This window comes from Octodon degus, unplaced genomic scaffold (genome assembly GCF_000260255.1).
Source record: "Octodon degus isolate 3935 unplaced genomic scaffold, OctDeg1.0 scaffold00261, whole genome shotgun sequence".
NCBI classification, from domain to species: Eukaryota; Metazoa; Chordata; class Mammalia; order Rodentia; family Octodontidae; genus Octodon; species Octodon degus.
Window position 1 is genome coordinate 125,726 of NW_004524837.1, and position 22,675 is coordinate 148,400.

Sequence of the window (22,675 nt, forward strand, 5' to 3'; positions counted from 1 at the left end):
TTTTTTTATATCAATGTCTTCTTTAGAAGCAGTTATAAATTCTTTTACTGCAGTGTTTTTTCAGATTGGGTTTCCTCCCTATGTTTCTGTAGTTGCCTCTTTACTTCAGATGCTATGAGTTCTGAGAGTTTTTTTTTATATTTCAGAAAAGAATTGCGCTCAGATTTCCTTTATATCTTTCTGCTGTTGCTTATACTATCGACACTATTAATTCATGCATTTGAGCTGAGCTAGTGTCCTCCTCACTTGTTCTGGGTGTGCACTGGGTTTCCTCCATATATTTCTGCATTTGATTCTTTAGTGCAGATGTCATTAATTCAGGGATTTCTTTTTTTATTTCCAATCTGAGGTCCTCTATACCTTTCTGCAGCTGTTTCTTTATTTCAGAAGCCATTGATTCATTGCTTTCAGCTGTGTGATTTCGAATTTGTTCTGTGTTAGTGTCCTCTGCACTTGTTACGGGTTCTGAGGTTGCATTTTGTTCCTTCTTGTCATTTTGTGTAGCATTGTCTTCTGACTTTTGTTGTAGATCTTTGTTTTAGTTATAACCTTCGCACGTACTGAAGTTCAGGTGCAGCTCTACAAAGTTTGGACTTATCCAGCTGTGCCTCGCTTGGGTCTGGCTGCTGTGCTCTGCTCCTTCCTACTGCTGCCCTTGAGGGTGAACCTGTTGTGCCCCTGTGGCAAGATGTTCTGCTCCTGGACTAGCTGGGTGGATCTATCCTCTACACTCTCTGCAGGGATTGCAGCTGTATGGTTACACCCCAGGCATGTGTGCCAGATCTGAGCTGTACCTGGAGGGGGCAAGGTGGAGTAGGGTGGAGAGGAAGCTCTCCCTCACACTCACTCAGTCTGGGCTAAGACTGGGTCTGGGTGTTCCCGGAATGCTGCAGAAATTCCTACTAGGCAGGCGATGTGGGGGAGGTGCTGCTGAGTGGTGGGGGGCATCCAAGTGGGTGGGAGAGGGTCTCACCCACACTGCACCTGGGCTGGGACGGGTATTTGGTCTGGCCAGCGCTGGATAGCAGGAAGCTCTCCCACACACTCATCGGACCTGGGCTAGGACTGGGTCTGGGGGTTCCCGGAACTCGGCAGAAATTCCTACTTGGCGGGCGGGGTGGGGGAGGTGCTGCGGAGTGGTGGGGGGTGTCCCAAGGGGGTGGGAGAGGGTCTGGCCCACAGTGAGCCTGGGCTGGGACTGGTCCTGCCGGCACAGGGTAGCAGGAAGCTCTCCCACACACTCATCGCACCTGGGCTAGGACTGGGTCTGGGGGTTCCCAGAACACAGCAGAAATTCCTACTGGGCGGGCGGAGTGGGGGAGGTGCTGTGGAGTGGTGGGGGTGTCCCAAGGGGTTGGGAGAGGGTCTAGCCCACACTGCACCTGGTCTGGGACTAGTCCCACTGGCACAGGGTAGCAGGAAGCTCTCCCACACACTCACCAGACCTGGGCTAGGACTGGGTCTCAAAATATTCTTTCTTAATAGTTTCTTTCTTTTGCTTTTTTTTTTTGCGATACTGGGGATTTAACTCAGGACCTTGCATTTGCCAGGCAAGTGCTTATTCTACTGTGCTATCTCCCTGGCCCTTCTTAATATTTTCTTTTATCCTAACTTCTTACTCTTCCCTCACATTTCTTTATTATTTTAGTAATTTTAATGATTCTTATTTTCAGAAACCATAAATATAGACCAAAACTTTATTGATTTGTTAGAATACATTCTAGAAATAAATGACTCTGACCTGCATGGGTTTGCATGTGGAGATGCAGCCTACGTCATCTGAGTGCCCAGGCCTGCAAGCACAGCTCTGGCTGCAAAGTGAGCCCTAGCGCTGCACTTAGCAGTCTTCACTCTGTTTTCCATCACAACCAAATGGAGCCTACCACTTCCCTTGCTTCCAGTGACATTCCAAGCCCAAGAAGGAAGCAGATTTTAAACAAAATGATGCTTGACTATGTAGTGAAAGTCAGGAGAAATGCAGCAAAGAAAAAATGACTGGGTACTCTGGACCACAAATGGAACAAGGGCTACCAGGGAACACAGAAAGGCAAAGGAAGGGCAGTGACGCCCACCTGGGGTTCAGTGCATCCTGGTCCTGAGGTTGGTCTTTGTCATGAGAGTGCCAGAATCAGAATTACCATCATCCCTATGTAGCAATATGTTCACGAAAGACTTTGACAGGTTAGAAAGCTGTCTGAGGTTATGTAATAATTGCCACAGCAGGACTTTACTGTCAAACATGCAGATCACACTTCACCACTGCGATTGTGATCGACTCTGAAAGACTCCGGCAGAGAGCCAGGTGGCGCAGCAATCATGATCATGGAGACACGACATGGTGACAGTCTGGAGGCAGTGAACTGCAGAAGAGAGGCTGGACCTTGTGGATATTTAGGTCAGTTGCAGGAATATATTGCCACCTCTTCTAGGGACTAGAGTCATGGAAGACCATGCCTATGACCATGCTATCTGTACAATCTGCGTTTGTGGATTCAATTATCACTAAGGAGTATGAAGGAAAAAAAAAACCTACGTTACATTTCTGTCACATACTGATTTATTCTTTACAATACAAATATAGTTGGTTAAAGTACACAATATCCCTAGTTAGGTAAAATTAAGCAGAAAACAATGGTTACTTCAGACCAGTTTTCCTGTGTGCTAGTTATAGAATGTACTCTAGGGTAAGGACATAAATTAAGTTGGTTGTGATCATAAAATCAATTATTACAGTTCCTACAAGTACATCAGAAATAGTGTCTTAATTAAATCTGAAAATAACTAGAAGCTCATGTATGCACAATAAAATAAAGACCAATCATGCCAATGCTTTCATGCACAAGGTGTAAGGATATCTACAAAAACAGATGTGTAAGCGCAATCAGCTCAAAGTCTTTGTCCTCATATGAAAAAAACTCTTTGGCTTTTCCACTAAGAAAAAAATTAACATTATAAATAATTTACTTTGAATTTGCACATAAATGATCTGTTGTTTTACTGTTTTACATCTATTCTTTGGTAGAGGGGAATTGTGAGGTTGAACTGCTACCACAAAACTCTTCATCATGTTTACTTAATTCTTCAAACCAGAAAAGGTATCGGAAGGATTTACAGCTTATTGATAAAGTAATCTTTTAATATGTACAGACCTAGGTATTTGGGATTATATTTTACTTTCTCACAGACAATTCAGAAAGCAACTAAGGAATAGAATGTACATTACTGATAATTTATTCAGCCAAAAGTATGTTAATAAAAGTCATGCATATTTGTTCCAGGAATGTCATAGATTAATATTCCACATATTGTGCAGAAGTCATAATTTGCAGGAGAGTTGAAGACTGGGCATATTTACAAGGTCTCTTATGTTTATGGTACACAGTCTTAGTTTCTCACTGCAAGGCAGATGTAGCCTCTTCAGAGTACACATCCAGGAATTTTTATTTCAAAGAAGAAGACAAGCTGTCAAGTGAGGAAAAGTTACACTAAGCTCAACTTAGCGATCAATTCCTGAACCGAGATCATAGAATGCACACACATACACAAGTAAGACCTAACAGGATGAATGTTCTCACTGTGCGTCTACAGACTTGCTAAATCTTTTAGCATATGTGATTGAACATATTTTCCAAAACATTATAACAAGCAACAGCAGCAATTTAGGTACTAAGTAAATTATCCACATATTTAATTTCTCCTCAAATATTTTCCTATTGCTTGATATTATCTATACTAATAGAAGAATCAAGAACATACCTCTGCCCAAAATTCTGCATATATATCATTTGCCGTCAATTTTGTAACTGGCCACAGTTTTGTCACAGAACAAAGGTCACAGGCTGTCATCATCAAGCCGATTACACGATCTCTGGAATATAAGCAACCCTGGTCAGCACCACAACTGCACATTTGTATTAAGAACGGGGGGTACTTCTGATTGCGGGGTGAGGCTTCTGATGGCAGGGTGAGGCTTGTGCACGCATCACTTCACAACAGGAGAAAGACGGCAGCAAACAGTGGATCCAAGTAACAGCCAAAACAATAACATGGAATTAAAGAATGGCACAGCTTTCATTGTAAGCACATTAGTCACTTCCATCGTTAGTTCCATGGAGTGTGTTGTGTTTCTGTTGCCTCAATATTACCAAATATAATATTGGCTGTGTACTATTATCCGTACATCTCCTGGCACACTTAATTGCTATGGACCAGTTTCATTTTCATGAAATTCTGGAAATTGAAAGTGGGAAATTCTTCAGAGAAAATGTCTTAATTGTTTCATTCTATATAAGGAAAATCTGAGGTGTACAGAAATAATATGACTCCTGCATAGAAGCAATGGCCGGGATTAGGCCAGAAGATGCATGCTAGGGGCTTCCCTGTCTTCACTGGCAATGAGGGTGAAGGGGAAGCACCCTTTTAAGAGTTTTCCAAGTATTTTCAAATTCTTACTTTTCAAACAAAATTCACTTCTTTTTCAGCTGCTTAGAATGCTCGCAACTATATGTTTCATGTCTATTTCTTCTAAATACGATTGAATCTTTTCTCCTAAAGAAAAATAATAAATGTTTTCAAGATTTAGGCATCTCCACTATAGATTAACTGGATCCAGTAGTGAGTGATACATACTTACCCTGGCCTAAATGAAGATTACATTTAAGGGGGAAAACTATGCAGTAGTTATAAGGAATTTTAGGATACTAACTTTGATTTTCACAAAAGAAATTATGTATTTTAAAAAGACAAATTATCATCAAAGATCTGAAACTGTAAAAAGTGAAACAATGTTGCAATCTACAGTTCACACTAAATTCTAATGAACCTGAGGGACACACTGCTGTGAGCATACTTCTCACCTCCTGGGTCTGTGGATACTTTCCTCAGGTGGCCAAAATCCTGCCCCAAATCCCAAGCCTGTCCTAACCAAGGGAGACAGCAAAGAAGGAGCATCTACCTGTCAAGCCAGCAGAGAATTCTGATCCAACTGTGCTCTCTAATGACAAGGTTCTGCTCTCAACAAACTGGGTCTACCTACTTTCCATTAGCCCATTTCCTCTAGTCCTTTGAACTAAAGTCTTTTACCTCATTTTCCATAAAGAAATATTCTAAGACTGCATCTCATAAATTCTCTTATGGATTAGATTAGATTAGATGACTTAAACACACTGATTAGACTTGACAAGTACCCCTTCCTGGAACCCCAAAGAGGTACAATGAAGATCCAAATCCCTTAAACTGCAGCAGTTTGTGGCTTAAATAAAGAATATTTTTGAAGTGAATTTTCTAAAGGTCTAAGAATATTAGCTGTTTTCTCAAGGTGTATCCATTTAAACAGAAAAGGAATGTAAAAAAAAAATTACTCTGTTTATAAATAATTTCATGGAATAAAATTCAATCTCATTCAATCTATATTAATGCACAAATATTTCTTTTTCTTTGCTAAGGATACAGCTGGCTATAACCTCAAAAGAAACTTATTTCATACATCTGTAAAACAAAATAAATATTAATAGAATTGCACATTAAACAACATATGAAAGAAACTTTCCTGTTAGAAATCATCCCACATATAAGGGTGCTACTACAGGAATTGAAAAGTTTATGAAATAGTTACTGCAGTATTGAGATTCTGCTGTCAAAATTACTTTGAATGAAGTGAAAGGATTATAAATCCAGCATGAAATGATTTTTGTAAATACAATTACTCATTTTATTTTCAATTAAAAATCAGGTAGATAATCATGGTTGTCCATAATGATAACATTAAGTTAGAATTAATGTTTTATTTATGTACATAAATGGCATATAGATGTAGCTTATATAGTTAATTCTTAAATGCACCTTAACAGCCAATTGGGAAAGGAATGGAGTTTACATAAATATACTCTTGGGACAATCTCATACAACCTAGTCACTAAAAATAATGAAGCTAGACTCCCCAAAATGGCTATGATACAAATGATTCATAGTTCAGCAATTTTAGAGGCTTTGATACATTTACTCTAAAAGAGTTTAAATGCCTGTATGTACCAGGCAAAGTTACAGCACTGAACAAAGTAGGCCTTACAGTTACAGAATATTCTCAAGGGAAAAGGCAAACCACAGGTACAAAAAATTCATGTAGAAACAATGCTGTGTAAAAAAATACAAAATAGAAAAAAGCAGAAATAACCACAGGAAGACCCATGAGAGGGTGCTAGCAGGGAGGAGGGTGAGAGGGCCAACTGTGGGGATAAGCACAGCCTGCCTGGGATGAGAAGAAGATTCTGGCTGAGCTCTAGAGATAGACTGAGACAAGTAAGGCAAAGAGATGGGCTGGAGATGAGCTGGGAGTTTAACTTCTATTCCAAGCTTGATAGTAAGACACAGGAGGCTTCCCAGAGGAGTGACACAATACATTTTAGAAAGGATGGCTTAGGGCCACTGGCTGGAGGATGACCTGGAAAGCTGTAAAGACTAGGGCAGATTCTGAGAACAGTGCAGAGTTCAGATTGGAGATTGTGGTTTAATTGCAGCGACACTTGTGGAAATATTAATGGGATGACTGTGGCACTAGGGCCAGAGCCAAATTGAAATGTTTAGTATCTGCAGAAACTAAAATGAGAAGACATGGCTCTCTCCAAGGCTTTACTTCCTTTGTACTTCACCCAATCCACTATGTTTCCTGGGTGGATAAGCAGAAATGAGGCTCTCTTAGTAGATATGTAGGACCTTGGACTTGGCAGGAATGGTGTCTCTCATGGGGTAACACTTTCATCTTCTCCGTGCACTTTGAATTCTCTTCTTACAATAGAGGTCACAGAACTTGATAAAGTGGAGGGGAAAAAAGTTACCCAGCCCATAGGAGTTCTGAAGAGCTGCTAACGGGCCAGAAGGAAGCACCCATCCTATACTTCCATTGAGTTCACCTTCCAAGAATACCAAGTCATGGGAAAAAAGTAGAAACAGCAGCAGCAAAGCATGGCAGGTAAGTGACCTTACAAAAAAACATCAGGTAGAGGTGTGAAGACGAATATAGACTGCATGCTCGTATGATCATGACAACTGCTCTTTTTTGTTTTGTTTAAATTAGAAAAGAACTTCATTTGTGGAAGATTTTTTAAAAATGGTTTTATACTTCAAAGTATGCAATAAATTTTGACACATTAACCTTAATATATATTTACCATATAAGATGTTTAAAAAGAATGTCAAAAAGCTTGTAATCAAAATGAATTGATAACTTGGTATTTATATGGAATAAGTTCAGCATTACACATATAAAATAAAATGAATGCCATGTAAATTTTCACTTGTAATATGGTTTTATGTTTGTTAAATTTGATGAGACGGCATGAGCTAGAGTTCTGTGCTGGGGATTTCTAGGGACGTGTGACATCTTCGCCTCTCAGAAGGATCCTCATGGCTGCCTCGGAGGATGTCCCAGAGAGCTTTCTGCCAAGGATGAGGCTCTAGAAGAAAGGGGAAGGCTGGGTGGCAGGGGGAATCTGGTCTCCTACCCTTTAGACAGAGCTGCAGGATGGTGCAAGCCTTGTCACTAGGTGGAGAAGACTTGGCACTTTCTGAAGCTCTGATGCCTGTGGGATTCCACAGAAGTGATACAACTGCTCTTCTGTGTGCAGACCAGGATCACAAAGGCAGGACAAGAGCTGCAACATCTTTGCTGCTCTCTGGGCCTGTGCAGAACCCTCTGAGGAGTGTCCTAACTGACAAAATGGGAACTGATACTTTACATGAGGGGAAAATAAGACCTGTGGTGCTACAGGGGTGCTCAGGGATACTGCACTTGCCTAGCAGAGGGGGAACTCTGGTTTGATTACCAGGCCTGCAAGGGAAAAGACGTACACAGCCCAAGCAAAACATCATGTTTTTACTTCCTTAAAAAAAAAAAAAAACAAAACAGATGCTATCCCAAGAAGAGTCAGAGGACTACAGGCAGGGACTGTAATAAATCAACAACAGAAGGAAGTCCCTGCTTCTGAAGAGGCAAGGGAAGAGAGAGGCAGGAACCAGCAAGGGCCACACCTAGAAGATGCCACATCACATGCCACAACAAAACATGGGTGACAGGGACGAGGTCAAAGAAGTTCTCCCCTTCCACTTCCAGACATTGCACCAGCAGCTGAACCCCCTGCAGCATAGGTTACTCCTCAGAGACAGATAACAGAAAGCTGCTGTTCACATGTGAACTGACATGTTGGTCCACTTAAATACCAAGCTTTACAATTCATTCAGGTGGCAATATGGCACTGAAACAGAATAGTTTTTAAGCCTAAATTTAAAATAAGAAAATTCATGGCATTTGTCTTTGTGGACTCAATTTAAGCTGTCTGAATAGTCCAGCACAAAGCTGCCACATAATATATGGAGGGAAAAAAGCAAACCCTGTTCATCTTAAATGTCATATTTAAATAAAAAGTTGGTTAAAGACAAGATTTCTCTTCATTCACTTGGGTGTTTTATGTCATAATCAATATTTAATAAATTGTCTGTTATACTGGTTTCTTGAAATTTCTTTTGAATAACCTACCTGTGGAGGACCACCTGAGCAGCTCTCCTTGAAAGAAGAGCGACTGTCTCCATTTTGACTGAGCCTGACCCTATTTCCTCATATTATGTATAGAGCTGGCTAGGTCTTCTGTTTATCCTCCAACTGGCCTTAAGCAATGTGTATTGGTCTAGCTGAGGTGCTGGTGATAAGTCTTTGAAGGTGGTGTGCACGTTTCCCTGGTAATCTACACCTGCTGCTCTTTAATGTGAGCCAGGTCAAGACAGGACGAAGAGCCAATGCTCCACGCCACCAGCTAGGATCAAGCCTTGAGATAGACAGAGGCTATGACTTCCTGGAGCTTGAAAGACTACATCAAAGCTGAAACACCAGACCCCCAAACATTAGATACTATCTCAGTAGCATAAAGCAGATTACTTTCTCTACATATCCTCTCTGCATATGGTAGAGGTAAATGTAGGCCACCCAAATCCCTGGTACCACAAATAATAATAATAATAATAATAATAATAATAAATAAAGTAAAAATAAAATATATTGGTAAAAGGTAGGCCACCCATCTAGCTCAGCTCACAGTAGTCACCTACTTCTCACAACTCTTGGTCATTGCTCCTCAAGCCATTCTTCCTCTGAATAAAATTGGGTGAGGCCCTGGGTCAGCCTCTTTTCCAGAAAGCCATCTTCGTGGCTGGACTTAGAGCCCCTTGGCTCTCCAATAATTAAAAATATGTTTTTACTTTCACAGTGGGTTGCACTAAAAGTGGTAGATTAAAATTAACTTGGTGGGATTCCAATAACGTAACTTTGGGATTACAAATATTGGCTTCGTGGACAGAGACAGAAGACTTGGAAGAGACTCCTACACCTACCATTGTCAGAAAGGTATTGATATGCACTAAAGACCAGATTCCTACTGTGAGGGGGTCTTACAAATGCTAGAGTGGCTAAGAACAGCAGGGACCCAGGGGCTGAACTAAAAGTAAGCATCTGGAAATGCAGACAGGACATGTTCCCAAGAAGCTGCCACTGAGCCTTGTTTTAAAAGGCCATATATAGTATTTGCAAAGAGATTAGGTAAAACTATTTCCCCTTTAGTTATCAGTTTAATATTTTTGTTTTGTTTTTAAACTTATCTTCAAGGGATTTTAAATCACTGAACTGAATAACTTGAGCCTGTCTGTCCATACTAAGGATGGAGCAGTTTCTCTGAAAGACATGTGAATCATTACAGAATTAAAATCATAAAGAGCTTTTATAAACTATTTCCAATGAAATTAATGATAGTCCTTTAATATAACCATAAATATGATACGGTGATTATCTCACTAATATTTTAAGTTTCAGTTCTCAACTTCACAGAACCTTAAATGTGTTACTTCTTTTAAAAATATCATTAGGAAGTGAGAAAAAGAAGTTGTAGCTGCGTAGAACATGAATCAAGCAAATGCACCCCAAAGGGGCCTCCTATTATTATGTTCTGCCTGTGGGACACACAGTGTGTTAGTTCCTGAATAGAAACCACTCACAGAGAAAACCATGGTTCTGTGAGGAACTTAATTTCAGAGCAGAGTACTCCCCTTAGCAGTCTAACACGCCTCGCAGACTGAGGCCAGCCCTGGATTTGCCTTAGCAGGTAGGGACCACGGCTGCTGTGACCAGCAGAGGACGTCAGAGCAAGCTGCATCACAGGTGAGGAAATCACACAGGCACACTGGTTTTCTTCAGAGGACACAGAAGCGGTTCCATAAAAATGCTGCATGTTCTATTTTTGAATTGCCTAAGAACAAGTGTCCTTCAACAAAGAATTGTTCAATTGTGTAACGTAGCCTTTCCTTGCTGTTCACTCGATCAAAACAAAGGAAAGACTGAAAGAAATGGAACAGTGAATTTCCTCTGAAGGGGAAATATTTCCTGGAAGTAAGAGAAGGAACATTTAAATTTGCATATTTTGAGTGGTTTTAGAAATATAATAAATCATACAAGGAGTTCAATGGTAATTTTCAGTTCTACAATCACAAAATCAGTTTAACATGCAAGAGAGGCTGCTCCAATATGAAATCGAAGGAAGTGAAAACTGCAAGACCGGCCAACAACTTATACACTTATCATTTTAATCTGTGAATTTTAACTTGATGTCCTACTTATACCACATTGTAATTGCTATTACTGAAGTGGTCCTCAGGCAAGACCATATCTAGTCATACTTAGTCAACAGAATGCCATGTTGGCTAGGTTTATTTAAAACAGTTAAAATTATATTTTTCCTGCCCCTGGCTTGAGTCCAGAGCTGGTTTGCAAACATGACATTTATTTTTCACTGTAGCTAGGGAAAGTGCAAGAAGGGTGATTTCAGTAAGATGTCGAGTACACTGGTTTACATATGATTTCTGTTTGATGTTCCATATTTATCTCCTTGGCTGCCTTTATGCCACTAGTAAGCCCTCTTTTTACTGTGTATGACATGGGAAAAGGGAAAACCAGCCCAAACGAGACAGGAAAAACTCATCCTTTTGCCAGGAGCTCACTCAGAAGACAATGACCCTGTTATCTCAATCACAACTTTACTGCACTCTGAGGGATGCATTCTCATGGCCAAATTTCATCATGAAGGTCTCATCTCTTAAGAGTGTTACAAAGGGAACAAAATATCAGTATGAGTTTTGGAGGGGACATTAAAACCAGCATCTCCTACCACTAAGCTGAGTCTTGATCACAATGTCCATACTAACAAGGACATAATCAACAATGACACAATAGTAAATATCCAAGATAGACAACAAGAAGTACTGATGAAAATGATTTTTTTAATAAAGAGAAAAGATCAGAAGATGAGGACAGACAACAAAGTTGAAAGAAAATGGGTGATGTTCAGCTTCAGAATAAACGGCACAAAGGCTGAGCAAGTTACAAGAAGGAGGCCTGGACAATTGCCTACTTGGGACTTAGGAGGTTAATTTGCTGTGAAAGCTATCTGCAACAAAATGAAGTCACTTTTTTCAAGCCAAGTCCAATCAATCAATCAATCAATCAATCAATCAATCAAATAAAAGAGAGCTTACAAAGGAAGGGATCTCGTGTGTGCTTGCCTGTTCACGAAAGTGCTGCCAGAGCCACAACCTTGTGCAAAGATAGCACTGTGAACCTACACAGCAAACACTTTCCAGGGACACCTGCTCCACAGCTGTCCATACTCAGACTGCTGCCACCTTTGCTCTGATGCTTGGACACCCTTGATTTTCACCCTGGGCCCAAGGATTACTGTATAAGAGCAACTTACTATACCCTTCATTTTGGTTTTTAAATTTTTCTCTTGCCTCAGCCTCAGTCTCCTTGAATCTGAACATAGTTTGCTATGACATTCATGTTTCCAGTGTGATATGCTGGCAAAGGGAAATCCCTCAGTCTGTGACCAATGTCCCTTGGTGAGGTAAAAAAGAGACAGAGAAAGAAGAACTGCACGTGAGCACACAGAGATCTGTGAGAGGACAAGCATGCGACCACCAACCCTCCAGAAGGAGGTAGTCTTGCTGGAATCTCGACATCAGACCTCTGGGTCTAAAACAAAGACAGAGTCCAGGAGTTGATTCCTGGGCCTGCAGTGCTAGCCCTTCCCCTGGGACACACTGAGATGGTGGTTGAGACTGGGTGTGGTGGCATGTGCCTGTAATCCCAGCACTTGGGAGGCTATAAACAGAAGGATCACTATGAGTCTGATCTACACAGTGAGACCCTGAACACCCAGTCCTAAATACAAAAAGAAAGAAAGAAAGAAAGAAAGAAAGAAAGAAAGAAAGAAAGAAAGAAAGAAAGAAAGAAAGAAAGAGCGAGCTATGGCTACAAAAACAAAGACAGAACACATTTCTGTTGCTCTGTGCCACTCCTGTGACAGACCTTTATTACAGTGGTCTGGAGGCAATAATGAATGGGTGAAAGAAGAAGTAGAACATGAAACCTAAAAATATTTTTGTTTTAAGTGGCCATGGTACTGCTTATTATTAAATCTTTCTTTCTTTCTTTCTTTTTGGTGGAGCAAAGGATTGAACTCAGGCCCCTACGCTTGCCAAGTAAGCGCTTATTCTACTGAGCTATCTCCCTGGCCCCTAAAAATATTTTGATATGTATAAAATGACATAGTAAAGCTTATTAAATAAGGAAAAGTATGACAACCATAGAAAAATATATAACTTTACTTACACTGGATTTTACTTCCAGTTATAGATGGGAAAACTAAATTTACAAGTGATAAAAAGCATAATGTAACCCACATAATTTTATTAAAAAAGCTATGCAAGAGCTGTAAACAAATTGCAAAATTTTATTCATGACTATAAAGTCATACCATGTTATTAGATAAGCAATATATTTTCCTTTTTAAGTGAAAAAATAGATGTACTATAACTGCAATTAAAAAGCCAATATGAATATTACTGATTGATAAATATCAAGCAGACTGTCTTTTTAAATAGTCATGATAAAGGAAGTGACAGTCAATATCTGATAATTTACTTCAAATGGCCCAGCCAAAAAATGATACAATACATGGTAAAATGTTAATTACTTTCAATTTTACTGTATTTTTTGGTTAAATTGTTTTTAGGGAAGGGTTTTTTTTTTTAATTTTTTGTTTTTGGTGTCAAGGACCAAACCCAGGGCTTCCAGCTTGCTAGGCAAGCAGTCTACCACTGAGCCAAATCCCCAGCCCCATAACTTTTGAATCTAGGTAGTTTGACATATATTTGATTATTTCTATTGTTTAGATGAGTTTGAAAATTTTCATATGAAAATTTAAAATATATATTTCCTAAGTGATAATATGCATGGATTTTTGGAACTTAAGTGGAAGACTTATAGTAATCAAAAGAGCATACCTATAGTAGAGATTAGACAATTACCAGTAAATTTCTTATGGAGTTGAAAAAGTTATCCAGGTAGACATAAAATCTTAATGAATTTAATTAAGTGGAAAAATGGGTCACTCCTAAATGGTACTGATTCAACTATCAGGAAGAAATAGTCACATAAAAACATAACTGTAGAAGAATTAAGATCTGAATAAAGGTTCAAACTGTAAAAAATGCAAAAAAAAGTTGTAGACTATATTACTATGAGATTTAATTAAAACAAATGATGATCAACTTGGCTTCATGAAGGTAAGTTTCTTTCTACACAAAAGAACTGGTGCAGAGGCAGAGCGCTCACCTAGAATGCCTGACAGTTCTGGGTTTGGTGTGAAAGAGAAAAGGAAATCTGTGCAATGCTTTCAGAAGTAACCTTAAGAGAAAGTACCTATAGGGGCCGGGGAGTTAGCTCAGTGGAATAAGTGCTTGCCTGGCAAGCACAATGTCTTGAGTTCGATCCCTGGTACCACAAAAAAAGTACATATAATGCAGAAAATTTTAATATTCTTAACAAAAATAGAGAATGTAAAATGATTTACTGAAAAATAAATGATCCAACAAAATATAAGCAATAGTGTAAACACAGAAGTAGGAATGATAAACAGTAAGCAAACAGAAATATATGCTCAGTACAGTAAATAGTCAGAAAAATCACAAAATTAATAAATATCTTTCACCCATAGGAAGTGGGTGAATTTCTAAAATTTTTTTAAAAATTTAATATGTACAGCAATTTCTAGTGATATATTCTATTTGTTTTGTTGAAATATTAGCAGGAAGAACATTGTAATCAAGACTTATTAAAGAGCTGCTTAAAAAGCAAAATTCTAAAAGTGCTGGTTATCAATGGGAAGTGTAGTAAGCCTTTAATCAACTCTTTAAAGGAACATGTGTCTTGTACTAAATGTATATGGGTTTATATAAACTATGTATTGTATATCCACATGTCTTTGAACATACAGAAATTCCTGATATATTTCAATATATAATCAGTAGTTTTAAAGAAGTGCATATCACCATTTTTCTTGTGTACATCTCTACATTGAGTTGTCAAAACCAGCATTACTTTTAAAATTATGAAGTATAAAATATTAGCCACATGTCAATATATATGTATAATTATCACACAGAAGTAACACACAAATACATATGTATTACACACCTTATATAATATTCTTTGCAATTAGGTATTTAAATTTTCTATTCTCTAATTATAATTATTGTAATCACTTAGATACAAAGAATATATTCAAGAGCGAAAAAGGAAGCACATGGTTTCAGGAAGCCAAGACGTATTTCACGAAGGCTATCTCTAATCTTACAACTGCTCTTTAAAAAACAGAACTGTGAGCAAACACCTGTTTGTACAGATTTTAACACAATCTGTTGGAGACAAGAATGCTGCAGGCCTTAATTCTCTCTAGGATCTCAGGCAGAGGAAAGTGTGCCACAGCACCTACAGACCTTGCGTCCTAGGAGGGGCCCTTCTTTGCATGAAAATAAGATGTATCAGTTTTCTTAAAAACTGTTCTTAATACTGTGTGAATTTCAAGCTCCACAAAATCTGGGTATATGTATATTTGAAAGCAAAATGAATCACAAATAACTGCTATGTAATCAAAGTCACTACCATTATACAAACTATATTTACTCTCAATGAGGGAAACTTTATTAGATATCAGTATTTACTTGTAAAACCAATGTTTTATGTTTGCATATCTGAGAAAATTTCTTCCAAGAACTTGAAAACAGACAGTCCACTAGAGTTTTAGTAGTTAATAGATCACAGAGAAGATATGCAAAGCACCTAAAGAACAGACTGGCAAAGTAAATGAATGTTCACAAACCTAAAGACAAATACTGGTCAAGCTCTACCAGTACAGGAGAATCGCAGCAGTGAACACCGGTGCTAACAACCTAAGAACTGTCATGGCGAGGTGGCGCAGGGTCATCCAAAGATGGTATCCAGGGTCAAAACATAGGAGATCAAGGTCAGCATGAACACACCTGGTATAGCTCTGAATCCACTAGGCCAGGCTCAGTGTCAGAAATAAAGTCATCAGACTAATTTAGCCTGATGCTATTAGAACATTTGCCCCAATTCTCTTTTATCTGACGCAATGTTTTTGAACAACCTTTACTCAGTTGCTACTCAGCTAATCACTTAGCTTCCTAAGTGATTCTGACCACATAAGGCCAATATTCTAATATTTGTGATGCAATATATTTTTTGTAGATTAACAAAATGGAATTTCAGTTTTATAGATCAACGACATTATCTTGGAGAGCAGGATATGGATTATGAAAAGTGAATCCACTTTCATGTACTTTGGGGTTTGAGACTGACAGCCAAATCCTAGACTTCAATAAATTGTCAATCAAACAAGGACCTCTTAGTTTAAAGGTACTTGTTTCTGTGTAAGTACTTTACATTCTGGTTAGCATTTTAATTATCTGTACAGCGCACTTCCAGAAATTTTGCTAAGAAATGAAATGACCAAAATAAATATAAACAAAAATGCAAATAGAACAGTAAAGCATTAGTTCTACATTTGTTCTACCAGGACAAATCCATGTCAAATTACATTCCATTTTTAGTTATCAGTTTATTCCATATAACAAATTATTGGACTTCTAAAGTTGGTAAAGCTATTTTTACCTATGTGACTGATTAAGAAGATTTAGCGATCCGGTCTGGTACAATTCTTCCAACTGTTTCCTGTTTCCAAAGTACAAAGCAAGATCCGTGGCGATGATGGCTTTTCGGATGATCTCCAGCACCTGCTCGTACTCACTGGAGCTCAGGGCGGAGAAGATGTTGTGCCCTTCCAACTACGGAAAAATATAAAGACAGCCACCAGTAGCAAGCCTCAAGCTCTAGTGTCACACTATTTTCAGGTGTTTGATTCCGTATGGTCAGCAATGCCACTTGGCCCATTAATGACTAGTTTTGGGAGATGACAAAATAGCTTAAATGATTGTACTGGAAATAATATTTTGGTTTGTTTTTAAACTATACCAACAATAAGTCTCCCACTTAACTTATTTTAACAAAGGAAAGAACATTTGCTATTATGAAATGCCAGTGACTTAAATACATAAAGTTCTTTAAATATCTATTAGAGCTACAAGACTGAAAAATATAAAATATTTAAGTTAAAAGACTATCTTTCAAGACAAAAAAGTTTTGTATATTATATTGGAAGTGGGATTAGAAAAACATCTATCACCTTAACAACATCAGATTGTATCACAAACCATAAACTATTTTATGTTTCATAGAGAAAAATATCTCACAATCTCAAATGTTCATTCAGACAGACTAAAAATACTTCTTATAGGAAACAACACTTTTTTTTTTTTTCCGGAACTGGGGATTGAACTCAGACCTTTGTGCTTGCCAGGGAAGCGCTTATTCCATTGAGCCATCTCCCTGGCAAAAAAATACTTCTTACAGGAAACAACATATGTCTCTATATAAAAACTACAGGCTTACGCATACATAAATAACTAACAGTGTAACAATTATAGGCCCTCTTGTTTTTATTCTCTAGAAAAGCTGGAAATGCCTTCGTTAAGAATAAAGTATTCCTGAGCCAGGGAGATGGCTCAGTGGAATAAGCGCTTCCCTGACAAGCACAAGGGCCTGAGTTCAATTCCTGGTTCTACAAAAAAAAAAAAAAAAAAAAAAAAAAAAAAAAAAAAAAAAAAAAAAAAAAAAAGAATAAAGTATTCCTGACTTGTATTCCATTATCTCTGAATTATTTCATCTATGAAACTTAATCTTTTTTTCTTTTTGAGGTACTCGGGATTTAGTGCCTGTATTTTTCATTAAACAACAACTATAGCCCTTTATTTGTTTGAGACAGGGTCTTGTCTCAAAGTTTGTTCTGCCTCAGGCTCCTGAATAGCTTGGATAACAGGTATGCATCACCCTGCCTTATTTTAAAAAAAATTACAATTTCTTCTTTTGAAAATCTTAAGAATTTAAAGAGGTTTTTTTGGTTTGTTTGGTTTTTTATACAGAAGTTTTTGTTCAAACTAAGAAGAGTTGGGCAAGTCAGACAGCTCGGCAGATTAAAGCACCTGCTTAGGCAGATGCAGGGGCCGGGGGTTCAATCCCTGACCTGCCATGCTGGCCCCACCCCTGGTGTGTGCTAAAACAGCAATTGAGACTGAGTGTGGTGGTGCAGGCCTGTAATCCCAGTGCTTGGGCAGCTGAAAATAGGAGGATCACTAGGAGTCCAATCTTTGTAGTGGGAACCTGAAGACCCTGTACTAAATGCAAAAAAAAAAAAAAAAAAAAAAAAGCCCCTAAAAAGAGTGAAATAATTAAGATATATTCAATTTTTGGATACATCAATTATTTTTAGTGATTTCATTTTCATTATTGGACATCTTGCAAAGCCACTGTTTCACCTTTGAAATGAAGATACATATGTACCTTTGGTTGTTATTAGAATCTTTCTATTTAGAACTTCTAAATATTGAAAATTTCCTTATGATAACAGCAAATGGACGCAGTTCTCCTTGATCATTTTCCCTAACAATTCTAAAGGTAAGTCCTTATGCATATAGGATGGTCTACAGACTACCAAACACTTTTAAGCCTATGACTTCATTTTCAGTTTACAAAATTATCTCTTTCCTTCCATCCTCCTTACCTCCCTTCCTTCTTTTTATTTTGGTTCTCGGAACTGAATCTTTTCACTTTTTTTTTTTTTTTTTTTTTGAGATAGGCTGGCCTTGGACTTGTGATTTATCTACCTCAAACTTCAGAGTAGTTGGACTACATGTACTAAAGTGTCTGGTGCTTTATTATTCTTTCATATTAGAGAAAATTAGGCAAAAATGTTCAGTAAAGAGACTTTGTAAGGAAAAGTTTTTATGAGAAACCTTTTATTGCCTCCTTTAATGTTTTGCAAGAGTAAATGGAACAAATAAATAATAATAATGTCATCTTCTAAAGAGAATCTAGTATTTTGCTTCTGCCAAAAAATGAAAGCAAGTAAGGGAAATAAAGGCAACCTTTTAAAAATTGAGTTTCACATTAGTTAATATACAATGTAAACTTCTAAATGATCCAATCTTTTATATACCAATTGACAAATCTATTATTATTAATCCCAGGTCACACATTTAATGTTAATTCATTAACCCTATTTCATGTAAATCAAAAATGAAAATAGAAGACTTTTTATATCCAGTAATAGTTCCAAATACCAACATAGGTGTACAGAACATAATTTATGTCCCTGTGAGAAAACATGACTAGATGTCTGTAAGTGTTCTAAGTATCTGAGATCTGAGAAAAGGTAGCAGATATACTGAAATTGGCTGATACTGAGAGCTTAACTAGGGGCACACTTGAATGCAGGATCCTGAAGGCTACTCCCAGCACTCAGCCAGTGAAATTCTAAGTGTTCTTAATATTTCAGTCATGCTGGAACATTAGGGAAACACTTCCTGCCACAGCTGTGTCTCCCACAAGTAAAAAGTACAGCACATGTCCTTACTTTTTAGCAGAAATTTAGTGTATAGTGCTTTATAGGACATTAACAGTTTAGTATCCACTATATTCAAGGTCCTAAGCACTGAAAGCTCCTTTTTAAAGAGTCCTTAGTTGAGTGGAATAAATGAGGTTACCAGCACTCAATTAAAATAAAGTGGCATGGACTATACTAATGAATTAAACCCAGGCCTACAGAAGATATGGGAGGCTTTTGTTCAGTGAAGTCCCTACCATGAAAGTACATGGAGAAGGCAGAGGAGTAGCTGAGACCACAGGATCTAGACTAGCTAGTAAGAACTATAAAACCCTCCACACAACCAAAGCAAATTGAACAGAGAAAAAAAATGAGAATTTTGGTAAAATATCACCAGGGTAAAAAGAAGCCATTGATAATTTTAGATGGTGAAATGAGGTGTATACTTCAAAGCAGTCCCTGAGGAAAGAGTGTGGGCTAACATAGCTCAGAACCAGGGGAGGAAGAAAACACTGATGAATCTTGTTTTCATAAAGTAAAACTATTATTATGGATTATTTTTAAAAATTCCCCTGACTCTATGTTGCTCAATGTGGTAAAAGAGATTCTGATGGAAGGTATCTGATATGCAGACTTCTTTTCCTCAGAACAGCCAGGTCTAGGTCCCAGCATCCTGTCTTAAGTGCTGAAAATCACCACTCTACGAAGCCACAGGTACTGACTGCATTATACACATCTTTGGGTTGACAAGGGTGAAGTCATTGATACAGCTGTTAGACTACTCATTCACAGTAACAGTGCTTTTATGAGACATATAATACTTTGAGACATATAATATTTGATCATCTAGTGAATCAAACCACAAACTAGGAAGCACTGCAATAATGTAATTAAAAGCAAAAGCTTTGGAGTCAAATATTTCTGGTTTTTAATCTTTTTGGCCACTTACTTACTGTATGACAAATGGACAAGATTCTTAACTTTTTTGATGATTATTCATATATATAAAATGGAAATGAATAAAATACCTCATAGGGATACTATGAGAAATAAAAAAAAATTAAAATGTAAAAACACTCAGGTTTCTGCTTCATGGCAAGGACCCAATACCTGATAAAATGACGATAACACAAACTATATGTATCACTTTGGCAGTAAGAGTTAAGGGAAAGAAGGAAGGAAAAGTGAATGAAGAAAACAGATATATCAGGGCCGGGGAGATGGCTCAGTGGAATAAGTACTTCCCTGGCAAGCGCAAGGACCTGAGTTCAATCCCCGGTTCCACAAAAAAACAAAATAAAACAAAACAAAAAAACAGATATATCCCAAACTGATTTTGATGCCCAAAGACCAATTTCTGTTTAGAAAACATTGTCAGACAAGCAAGGTATATTGGTTACTTTTCTCTCACTGCTGGAACAAAATATCCCAACACCCAAAATTAAGGGAGGAAAGGTTAATTTAGCTCACAGTAAGTGGAAGTTTCAGTGCATACTTGGCTGGTTCCAAGGCAGAGGGGCAATGGCAGAGAGCAGCCATTCATGGAGATGGAAAACATCAAAGAGCAAGGGAAGAGTCATGGTTGTGCAGCTAGCTAACCTCTTTCCCCACCTCACATTTGTATGCAGATTATCCACCCTAGGGGGAGTGCAGCAATCACACCAATTATCCCAGCTACCTGTTCCATGTTATGTCTAAGATTTTGATATTCAGTCAGATTGTGAGGTTAAGCTCAACTGTCTATGTTATAGGGTAATAATATCATTAAGCTTCTCTTCTGGAGGATTAAAAACTTAAGTCTGCAGATCAAAAATTAGAGAAAAAGAAGGGCTGCAAGGACAGTCAACATTTTGGCCCTAGCCTTTCAAGGTCAGTGAGGACTCAGGAGAAAGGAGAAACTGTACTGTAACATCCTGTAACTCAATGGGGTCCCAAATTTTCTGATCAAGGAGATTATGGGTCCACAGAGGAAAGTGATCAATGATGTAGAGTGTGCCTAAGGAGAGTCACATGAAAAGAAAACATTCTCTCAGGCTATCACAGAAAGCAAATTGGTCAAGTAATGGCTGTGACTCATCCACATGGCTGATACTGACAATGGGTTTCAGGGTAAATCCTGAGGAGATTTGACTGACCTTGTCAGATACTGAAGTTATATTTCTTGTTATATAGGTATTGCTTTATCTTGCTCTTAACCATCCAGTAGAAAAGTATAAAAACAAGATATAAAAAGTAAAGCTATATTAATATGCTGAGCTGTAAAAGGCTCAAGTCAACAACTTCTGACATTGCCAGTCCTACAGATAACCCACTACTATTGTGGACTACTGGGCTGTATTGGATTATTTTGCTGAATTCATGCACCAACAATATTTAAATGGCAATGGAATACCTCTCTCTGACAAAGCTAAATAAAAAGGGGGATAAAAATAAAGTACCATTTTGTATCTGTATATACAAAATAGGATAGATACACAGCTACTTTCTCTTAATTCAATGAAAAGAAAGATTTGTACTAAAAGTGTTTGGACAGGATATCACATCTGCATCTTGTACTATGAATGAATAACCACTATGAAGACAATAATATGCAATGTATTAATTATTGAAACAGCCCTACTAATCGGTTTTGAAACTGTCCCATTGCTATTTGTTTCTCAATAAAACTAATAAAAAAAAAAATCAATCCACAAACTGTTGAAGTTTCTCCATGACTGCATGAGGCTTTGGGGGGGACAAATAGACATAAACCATAGCACAAGGATTTAAGTCAGCTTCTGTGTCATTCACTTTAGGCTATTAGTAACTAACTGTAATATTGACATAATAAAAATTTTGTTATAATTGAAGCAGAGAATACTAAATTCTATGTGTTACAGAGAAATAGGAAAAATTCTAGCTAATTCATAGAAATAATAGTGCTATAAAGAGTAATGAAAAAGTTTCTGAGACTCCGCAGCACCTCCCCCACACAGCCTGCCTAGTAGGAATTTCTGGCATGTTCCGGGAACCCCCAGATCCAGTCCTAGCCCAGGCCTCATGAGTGTGTGGGAGAGCTTCTGGCTGTCCTGCGCCGGCAGTACCTACTACTGGTCCCAGCCCAGGCACAGCGTGGGTAGACCCTATTCCACCCCCTTGGGATGCCCCCCATTACTTTGCAGCACCTCCCCCACCCTGCCCACCCAGTAGGAATTTCTGCTGCATTCGGGAGCCCCCTGACCCGGTCCTAGCCCAGGGCTGGGAGAACTTCCAGCTACCCTGTGCTGGTGGGACAAACTACTGGTCCCAGCCCAGGTGCAGCATGGGTGAGACCCTCTTCCACCACCTTGGGAAGACCCCCACCACTCCGCAGCACCTCCCCCACCTTGCCTGCCAAGTGCGAATTTCTGCCACATTCCGGGAACCCCCAGACCTAGTCCTAGCCCAGGCCTGGTGAGTGTGTGGAAGAGCTGCCTCTCCCCCCTACTTGTCCCCTCTAGGCTCAGCTCAGGCCTGGCATACAGGCCTGGGGTAAAACCCTGCAGCTGAAATCCCTGCAGAGTGTATAGAGGATAGAACCACCCAGCTAGTCCAGGAGCAGAAAATCTTGCCAGAGGGGCACAACAGGTTCACCCCTAAGGGCAGCAGCAGGAACGAGCTGAGCACAGCAGCCAAACCCAAGACAGGCACAGCTGGAAAAATACAAAATTTGTAGATCTGCACCTGAACTTCAGTACGTGCTAAGGTTATAACTGCAACAAAGATCTACAACAAAGGACAGAAGACAGTGCTACACAAAATGA

At 38.6% G+C, this 22,675-nt stretch overlaps 1 protein-coding gene across 2 annotated transcripts in view; it reads right to left on the reverse strand.

Moving 5' to 3' along the window:
• The window catches only part of Pde10a (phosphodiesterase 10A), a 340,101-nt gene that overhangs the window by 14,320 nt on the left and 303,106 nt on the right, over nt 1–22,675 (reverse strand). For both annotated transcript variants that reach the window (XM_012512701.2, XM_023706496.1), the window contains exons 18-19: nt 16,067–16,239; nt 3,757–3,868 (exon numbers count right to left, since the gene is read on the reverse strand). In XM_012512701.2, the coding sequence (XP_012368155.1) occupies nt 3,757–3,868; nt 16,067–16,239 (285 nt within the window). The remainder of the gene's footprint in view (nt 1–3,756; nt 3,869–16,066; nt 16,240–22,675) is intronic.